The 8,964-nt window shown below is 47.8% G+C and overlaps 2 protein-coding genes across 3 annotated transcripts; one reads left to right on the top strand and one right to left on the bottom strand.

The window, feature by feature from the left end:
- Window positions 1–495: 495 nt before the first annotated feature.
- LOC109787128 (F-box protein At5g49610) lies at window positions 496–2,146 on the bottom strand. Its single transcript, XM_020345691.4, has one exon. The coding sequence runs from the start codon at window positions 2,072–2,074 to the stop codon at window positions 929–931; it is 1,146 nt and encodes a 381-aa protein (XP_020201280.1). The 5' UTR covers window positions 2,075–2,146; the 3' UTR covers window positions 496–928.
- A 1,841-nt stretch (window positions 2,147–3,987) lies between these two features.
- On the top strand, window positions 3,988–7,583 carry LOC109787131 (putative inactive G-type lectin S-receptor-like serine/threonine-protein kinase SRK). 2 transcript variants are annotated; one of them, XM_040385849.3, is made up of 5 exons: window positions 3,988–5,645; window positions 6,073–6,177; window positions 6,263–6,444; window positions 6,710–6,773; window positions 6,853–7,583. In XM_040385849.3, the coding sequence occupies exons 1-5, from the start codon at window positions 4,238–4,240 to the stop codon at window positions 7,509–7,511; spliced, it is 2,418 nt and encodes an 805-aa protein (XP_040241783.2). In that variant the 5' UTR covers window positions 3,988–4,237; the 3' UTR covers window positions 7,512–7,583. The 2 variants fall into 2 exon arrangements, with proteins under 2 accessions (XP_040241783.2, XP_073367326.1); XM_073511225.1 differs by lacking the exon at window positions 6,710–6,773 and having other exon boundaries at window positions 6,853–7,036.
- The last annotated feature ends 1,381 nt before the right edge of the window (window positions 7,584–8,964 follow it).

The following is an 8,964-nucleotide window of genomic DNA, read 5'->3' as shown; positions in this document are numbered from 1 at the left end:
AGAAAATCTCGATTAAAAACCAAGTCAATTCTTCAGTTCAAAGGAAAACCGAGCCACAAGACAGATCAATGGTAACCATTTCAAAAGCTGGCCAAAACAGCTTCAGCCCAAATGGATATTCACAGTTTTTCACAAGTATAAATTTCATGCAACTATTAAACGGTCAGTACATAAAAGGAAACTAGCCGGCTCATAGTGGACCCAATTCATACGCATTGCGCCAATCACAGGACAAAAGAACATGGCTGACACTTACAGAATTTAAAGTGGAGCACAATCTAGAATCTGACCACGAGAACCTTTCTACTACTTATCAATATAAAGGTTCCATTTCTCAAGCTTATGTTAAGATCAAACATCACATGAATCATTGGTTCCTTAAAATGGTCACAGATAAAGTGAAGTGATAAATATAACTCCAAATGATACAACGTAAAGGAAGAATTAAAACAGTATGTCTCAATACCTAACCAAATGCAATGGAATCATGAAAAAGAAATGAACTGCAGCACAACATTTCATTGAAAAAATGACTACAATTAAAACAGGATAATCTGCCTCATTTCTTGTCAGCTAAAACAAAACAGACAAACATAAATCAAATATACATTTGCTAATTATTTAGTATTAAGAAGAGCACTGGTAATCTATAAAAAGAGGACCTTGATAAAAGGAGAAGTTAATTCTTCACTTAAGTAAACAGAGACTTGCAACTTTAGCATCAAGACTTACGGCAGCCACTTCAGCCCAGAAGAATATTCAGAGAAATATAAACATAACTATGAAATAGTCAAGCTTCTTGATCATAACTTGTCTATGCATGAAAATGAAACTAGCAGGCTCATAGTGGACCGAACTGATACACACTGCAGCTCATGAGGATACTGACAGTTGGGCTAGATAGAATCACCACTTGATATAACATCCGTCAGATGAAAGGCGCAGAGTTGGCAACATAACCCTCAAGTGTTGGAAAGAAGGTATGTTGAACAAGAGTTTGCTTGAGCTGAAGATTTGCAGGACCGAGGCCTTTGCGATGGAAAGTAGCAACCAACTTGCCACCAATGTCAACATGAAGTAGCCACTCACCAAAATTGACCAGTAGGAGCACGTCACCATCCCAAGGCACGGCTACCACCCAAGAACTTCCGTCAAACTTTCCAAACCGCAGAGTGAGGTCTGCAACCGAGAACTCTACCCGGTATTTGCAGGCCCAGACCCCTCTCTCGTAGTCCTGCGCCATCCAGATATCAATGGTTGTCCCCCCATCATTAAAGCCGGACATGCCAAGCATTTCATCCATCTGAAACAACTTAGCATGGCCAAGAACAACCGGAGCGCGCATCTGCCGGAACAACTCAGTCGTGGTGTCGAACACCATTATCATGTTGCCTGGTGGGCGCCAATGCAGGCTACCACGAAACAGGAGAGATCCAAAGGTATATGTCAGCACCTCCGCATCGAGGAACCCTATGTGCATCGGCGGCTGGCCGGAGCCTAAAGTGAAGATGTAGGAGCCGTCTTGAGCGGCGGCAGGTACCAGTTCACCATGCATCAATGCTGAGGCCCGGTACATCAACAGCCGGTAGTCGCCGGTGGGGATGTGCGGGTACATCCCCAGGAGCGAGTACTCGACGCCGGAGCCATAAGCCATGGGGAGGGGAGCGTACTGGCGAGTAGCGGGGTTGCAGACGGCGAAGCGCCAGTCGCGGACGCTGGTGTTGCGGAAGGAGAGGACGAGGAGGCCGTCGCAGCAGGCCTCCAGATGGTGGAAGTCGGAGTCTTGCTCAAGCCGCGCGACGGGCCGGAGCTGGAGCTGGCCGGCGCCTGCCCTCTGGTGGAAGGGGATGATGTCGAGGGACTGGACCTCGTCGCCGACGAAGTTGAAGCCGTAGAGGAGGGGGAGGGTGGGCTGGAGGGCGTGGTGGGCGAGGAGGAAGCGGCGGGCGGAGGTGGCGCTGCGCCACGCGCGGCAGACGGCGCGGCAGCGGAGGAGCGATTTGGGGGGCAGCCGGACGAGGATCTCCCAGATGGTGATCTCGTCCGGGAGGCTGCGGTGGGGAGGATCTGCCATGGTCGCCGCCGGCGTCCAGCAAGAGGAGTGAATGACGGCGGCGTTGAGGGGAGTGGGAGGTAGGTTTTGCTCTCTCGTCTCGTGGATTGAAGTTGAACTGGGCTTAAACGGGCTGGGCCAAACCTAGGCCTGGGCTGAAGCCTTCCACTGGCCCACTGATGATGGATGCAGCCGAGGCCAGCCCATTCCCCCAGTCCAGTGCCAGCCTTCAGTTCTGAACCCTACCGGCGGAGCGCCGGCGCTCATTCCTCCGGGCCCCGACCTCAGGACCTCATTCCTCGGGCATCTCGCCATCGAAAGGCATCAATTGAAATCCAGAGCAGGAGCAAGGTATATTTTGTTCATTCGAATTCGTGTACTGCAATTTTTTTTTGTGTCAGTGTATGCATTGATTCAGTGTAGTTAAGTGCCCACGATGCAGGATACAGTACTCGTCTGGTTCTGTAACCGCTACAAGCAGAGCTACACTGATCTGCTTCTGAACTTCGATGAATTCAAGTCAACCGTTCATCCTGTGTGTTAGATTTTATCAGCGTGTGGTTTCCTTGAAAAAAAATGCGTGGTGGTTCTCTCCCCACGCTGATCTGCTTCTCACGATGTGGCGGCCCACGGAGTGGAGCATCGCCATGGTTTGCTGCAGAATCTGAAACCAACCAATTAACTACAGAGTCTGAAACCTCGTGTTTAACTCAGTTCGAATAATACTATCTTTTGTTATTGGTAATTTTGGTCATGTTTATCTTTTTTTTTTGGATCGTTAAATGTCGATTTCTAATTCTGCCATAGCTGTGCAACTGAGCTATAGTTGTCTATGCCATGACATGGGATACTTTCCCACTCATATAGCTTTTTTTATTAACTGCTCATCATGTATGATAAAAATGTCAAGTTTTAGTTAGATCTCTTTTCTGAACTTCATTGCCTCATGGGTTGTATGCAGACTCAGCATGGACTCCATTCATCTTGTAGCGGGCATCATGGTTATCGAAGGTACAACACCTTGAAACCCCAAGTTGAAGTCAAATGTGATTTTTTCTACCAAAAGCATAGTTCTGATAGTGAAAAGACAAAAGAGTAAGATTTAGCAGGATGCAAAATAAGACAACTACATGAGTGGGAAAGAAGGAAGGTAAACAGTGAGAAAACACCGGTTAGATATTTGTTAATGAAATGATAGGAGGAAATGTCCAGGTTTTGACTTCAACACTGGTTTATCAGTGCGTGGCCTTGAATATTCATCTAGAGCAGCTCAAGTTATAGTTCCTCATATCTTATTGGAGGCAACGACACAAAAGGAACTAAAATGAAAAAAAAAAAACATCAGAGATACATAACATAATCAGCTCATCTGAATCTACACCTTGGCTTCCATAGTGATTCTGTGGACAAAGGTAGCAGAGATGAGATGATTAAAGCGGAATACTATTCGTAGGCCTTTATTCCGGCCAGCTGCCAGATAATTAGAAAAGGCATTAAGATGATGTCGACAAATAACTATATTAATTAAAATCAAATTCTGTTGATTATACATCATGATGTGTGTGTTTGCACAATATTCCCTTAGGATCATATGTACCTTGTTGCTCCCCTGAATATTAGAGCTATTAGTTTTCTCTTTCACGGTTCTGAGTAACTTTCTCTTGATTTTATCCGGTGATGTTTTCAGTAGTAGGTGAATCATGTAGTATTTGGCATCATGCAATCTGATTCATCCTCTGGCAGGCATCCATAACCTCTGATCTTGGACAGTGTACTAACTGAAACATGTTTCATATTAAACGTTATTTGCAGAGGTAGATGTGTAAATTATAAGTGGTAAATGTGCAAATTAGTAGTGTTCTCTCATTTCCATTGCGGGAGGTCTGACCATTAGTAGTGTCCTCTGACAATATGCACGTGTAACTCATCTTTTGCAGCATGCAACTCATTTTTTGTTGATCAAGTTGATGATCTAAAAATATGCGTGAGCCTTCTATATCGAAACGGAAGAAGTATCATTTTGCTAGTCTCTGCTTTCTTTGTCTTACTGTGACCTAGTCACCTTCCTGGCATTTACCACTCTCAAGTTGATAGGCTGATAGATAGTGATGCATCAGGATCCATTCCACAAGTATCCCTCCGTTCACACTTCACTGTCTATCTTAACTATTGACAAAGAAGGAAATGGAACAGTGGTTCACCTATTTCAACTGCAAGGTTAGTTTTCGTAGTAAACTGAATTTTCCTCAATCTTCTCCACCCAATCTTATCCCCTTCTCTGATCCTGCTGTAAGCATGCATCTGCCTTCCCTCCACTTGTTCATCATCATGCTCCTGATTCCTTGGCCCTTCAGTTCAGTGCGTCTCTGCGCACCTGACAGCGTGCTTGTCCCTGGCATGGGTCTCACTCCTGGAAAAACTCTCACCTCGGACCAAGGTTCGTTCGCCTTGGGCTTCTTTACCCCCTCAAACTCAACTAAAAATATGTATGTTGGCATATGGTTCAACGATATCCCATTGCACACCGTCGTCTGGGTTGCCAACCGCGATAATCCGATCACTGATGCTTCATCCGCGGTGCTTGGTATGACCAACAACTCCAGGCTTGTGTTGTCTGAAACCAATGGCCGCCACATACTTTGGATGTCAAACATAATTGCTGGCAGCAACTCTTCAGCCAAACTTCTCAACAACGGTAATTTGGTAGTCTTATCATCAGATGGTGCCATGTTATGGCAGAGCTTTGAAAACCCAAGCGACACCGTCCTTCCTGGCATGCCCATGCGGACGACCCACAAGACACACCCACCATGGCGGATGATCTCTTGGAAGGGCCCTGAAGACCCTTCAACAGGCAGGTTCTCTGGTGGGAACGACCTTGACACTCCCCTACAGTTCTTCGTCTGGGATGGGTCAGTGCCATACTTCCGTGCCACTGTGTGGAACGGATATGTATCCTCCAACGTGGGCCTCCAGACCGTTAGTCCACTCATGTATTTGACAGTTAACAAGGGCACCTATGGTGAGGCCTATGCAACATTTGGACTATCAGATGGCTCCTCCAGGATAATTTACAAGGTTGACTACTCCGGAAAGACCACGCTATGGAGATGGAATACCAGCTTGACAGATTGGACCCCTGCTATACCATCGTCGCCAGCTTACCGGTGTAGTCTCTATGGATACTGTGGTGCATATGGCTACTGCGACAACACAGAGGCAATTCCCACATGCAAGTGCCTTGATGGATTTGACCCTAGTAACAAAACAGAGTGGGTTAGAGGCAATTTTTCTCATGGTTGTTGGCGAAAGGAAGAACTGCAGTGTGGTGGAGAGGACAGTTTCTTGACCTTGCCAGCAATGAAGGTGCCAGACAAATTTGTACGCCTGTGGAATAAAAGCTATGATGACTGTGCAGTTGAGTGCAGCAAAAATTGCTCATGTGTAGCGTATGCTTATGCTAATCTAAGCACCAGCAACATTGATGGGGATGCAACAAGGTGCCTGCTGTGGACCGGGGAGCTGATTGACGTGGAGAAGGGTGGCGCCGTCGGCAATGAGAACCTGTATCTCCGGCTTACTGCCTTGTCAAGTACATTCCTCTTTCTATTGCTCTTGTTTATGTCCATGAATGTTTCAGTTAAGAATTTGCGTGTAACATAAGAAGCAGAGCATGACAACTTGCTGCTTTAACTTTGGCTCCACCACTACAGGCAGCAAAATCACTAGAGGGCATTAGTTCTCAGAATCCTAACATGCTAAACCGAAAATCTATGCTTTCAGTATTCAAACTATTCGAGTATATGTGCTATCTCCATGATGTTGCCATTTTGTTCGTGTTTGTACTATGTATATATGTCAACGCATTAATATGTCAAAATGATGGTACAGGTAGTGAGCCCAAGTACACATCTAAAACATTCCTGATGCAATTAACTAGGTTACTTGTGATACTTAGATAACACTATTAAAGTAAAGTTTTGCAATATATTAAACCTCATAGCATCGTTCCTTTTCAGGCAAAGGGCGAAAGAGCATCGTAATAAAAGTTATACCAGCAATTTCAGCAAGTGTATTGCTGATACTTCTATTGGCATGCCTTGTATGGTTCCGCAAGTTTAAAGGTAGTCCATTGATTTAATTTTTGAAGCAGTTTGGAAGACACATATTGTGGCCCTTTTAAGACAACAAAGATGATATTTCTCTTAGGCAAACATGACAAAAAAGGAAGACCAAGGAGACTGATAATGGGGGACTTGCGCTTTAGTGATGGACTCGGAGAGGAAACTCATGAACTTCCATTTATTAGCTTTGAGGAAATAGTCACTGCAACAAACAACTTCTCCATGTCCAATTTACTCGGAAAAGGCGGCTTTGGCAAAGTTTACAAGGTAAACATAAACTCTACAGTGTCTCCTTAATTGCACCGAAATATGGAAATTTTCTGTGATTCAAAACTGAACCATAGTATTTTGTAACCTTAATTTTCTTCCTGCTGCTATAATGCAAGGGCTCTTACATGGCAACAAAGAAGTTCCTGTGAAAAGGCTGAGTAGAGGTTCTGGGCAGGGGGCAATAGAGTTCAGTAATGAAGTAGTTGTGATTGCTAAACTGCAACACAAGAACCTTGTAAGGCTTGTCTGTTATTGTGTGCAGGGTGATGAAAAGCTACTTATTTATGAGTATCTACCAAACAAAAGCCTTGACACCTTCCTTTTAAGTATGTTCTGATCACAAATTAATCAGTCAAAAATCAGTTGATGCCACATCTGAAATCATAATCCCATACATTATTGCAGATTCTAAAAAGAAGTCAATGCTTCACTGGCCGACACGATTCAATATAATAAAAGGAGTGGCTAGGGGGCTACTCTATCTCCATCAAGATTCAAGACTGATGATAATTCATAGGGATCTGAAAACAAGCAATATTTTTGTCGGTGTCCTGGGAACGGGAGTCCCCAGACTTGCCTGCCTGTGGCCCACGGCGTGGCTCCACCAGCAGCCCTGTACGGCCCATCTTCACCAGCAAACACTCAAGACCCTCGCGAGGGGCCAAGCCTCGCGAGGCGGACGACGCAAGACCTCCTCGGGGGCGGCCTCATCAGGCTGGCTCGCGAGGGGCGGAGAGATCAAGGCAAGGGGCACCTCGCAAGGTTCCCGTGACGTAAGCCATGACGACCGGGGCCAGGCGGGCGCCAGCGCGCGCAGTGTCCTTGTTTCCTTTTTGGTGCTAAAGAGGCAAGCGCAGGCGAGGAGTCCCGAGGCATCAGGCAAAGGTTTTCATATCGGTGCAACAAGACCAAGACCAGCAGGACGGCAGGACGGAGGTCACCGTGGAGCCCAAGACGGCGTCACCACCAGTGCCTTTGGCAGGCGAAGACCACCTTTAGTCAGGATAACTTGTACTAGTTGTCTCCCTTCAAAATTGGTCGTTGTGGCATTCCTTCCCGCCTAGCATTTGGGAAGAGGATCAGGGCCTCTATAAATAGGACTAGCCACTACCACAGGAGGCAACTAATCTTGGACGGATCATTCGGATCACCAGCCACCACACTAGCTCACCGAGCACAAGAGCACCTCTCCTCAGGAGGCTGTTCTTCCCCTATACTAGTTCTTCCTTAGACCAAGAGGCAATCCACCACACCACACTGGAGTAGGGTATTACACCACATCTGTCGGGGATATACCCCGCGGTATGACCCAGCCAGACTTGGTGACTCACCAGAGACCTGGCCAGACTTGGCGACTCACCAGAGACCTGGCTGGAGCTTGGCGACTCACTGGTGATCCGCCCGAACATGGCGATTCACAGGTAACCCGCCTAGACATTGTGACTCACTGGAGACCCGGCGGGCGGATCAGACGGATGACAAGGCCCAAGGCCCAGCAGGCTGGCTTATACTCTGGTGGGCTGGCTTAAGGAGAAAGGGATGACGAATATTTCCTTTACGAGGAAGCAAGACCCGGACTTGTATTCAACTTGTAAGAAAAGATAGACTAGTCCTAGTCCTACTAGGACTCCGCATGTAACCCGCCCCTCTAACTTATATAAGGAGGGGCAGGGCTCCCCGAAGAGGGACAAGCAACAAGAAACAATCTCTAGGGCTAGACACAAAGAGCCGGCTTACCGGCGACTCTCTCATGATCATAATGAGACCTAGCCACAAACAGCATGTAGGGCTATTACCGGATGATGTTTCCCGGGGCCCGAAGCTGTCTAAATCCTTGTCTTGTGTTGCGTCTCTCGATTCCGCCCAACCCCTCTCAAGCTACCGCATAGATGCGTTGGCCTCACGACTAAGTCCTCACACTAGGACATCTGCCGTGACAATTCCACGACAACATCAGTGGCCCGAACCAGTATAAACCTTGTGTCTCTTGTTTTGTGAGTTCGACGCGCTGAGCTTTGAGATCGCGGTGAGGGCATGAGCTAGGGGGAGGAGAGATCTTCGTGCGCATCCCAGTGTTCGAACCTCAAGGGTTTTGCCGGAACCCGAAATCCGACATTTGGCGCGCCAGGTAGGGGTGCGCCGAAGCTTTCCTTTCGCCGATCCGCGTTCCATCGCTCCATCGCATCCATGGCGGACGCGCGCCGAGCACCGGGCCGCCTTGCCGCCCGTGTCGCTCAGACAGCTCCTGTCGGCGGGCCTCCCCGTCGTTCTCCGTCACCCGCTGCCAACGCCGCCACCGGTCCGGCGGGAAACGAGCAGCAAGCGTCCTCGCTGCACCCTCGGTGCGGCGGGATGGCCGCACCGCCACTGCATCGCTGACCCCAGCCGGCTCATCGTCTCACGCTCGTCGCGCTCCCACGGACGCGCAGGCCGCGCTGCTCATGGCACGCGAGCTCCTGCGCTACTGCCCGTTCGACGACCTCTACGAGGACTGGTTGGACCGCATCACCGAACTCG

Source organism: Aegilops tauschii, chromosome 3, assembly GCF_002575655.3.
Source record: "Aegilops tauschii subsp. strangulata cultivar AL8/78 chromosome 3, Aet v6.0, whole genome shotgun sequence".
Taxonomy (NCBI): domain Eukaryota; kingdom Viridiplantae; phylum Streptophyta; class Magnoliopsida; order Poales; family Poaceae; genus Aegilops; species Aegilops tauschii.
This window is presented reverse-complemented; position numbering and strand designations above follow the sequence as displayed.

What these genes read in the sequence shown, in the direction of transcription:
- LOC109787128 (XM_020345691.4), bottom strand. Translation starts at nt 2,074, where the DNA reads ATGGCAGATCCTCCCCACCGCAGCCTCCCGGACGAGATCACCATCTGG.
- LOC109787131 (XM_040385849.3), top strand. Translation starts at nt 4,238, where the DNA reads ATGGAACAGTGGTTCACCTATTTCAACTGCAAGGTTAGTTTTCGTAGT. An exon ending in CCGGCTTACTGCCTTGTCAA is followed by an intron (nt 5,646 to 6,072) that starts GTACATTCCTCT and finishes GTTCCTTTTCAG; the next exon opens with GCAAAGGGCGAAAGAGCATC. An exon ending in ATGGTTCCGCAAGTTTAAAG is followed by an intron (nt 6,178 to 6,262) that starts GTAGTCCATTGA and finishes TATTTCTCTTAG; the next exon opens with GCAAACATGACAAAAAAGGA.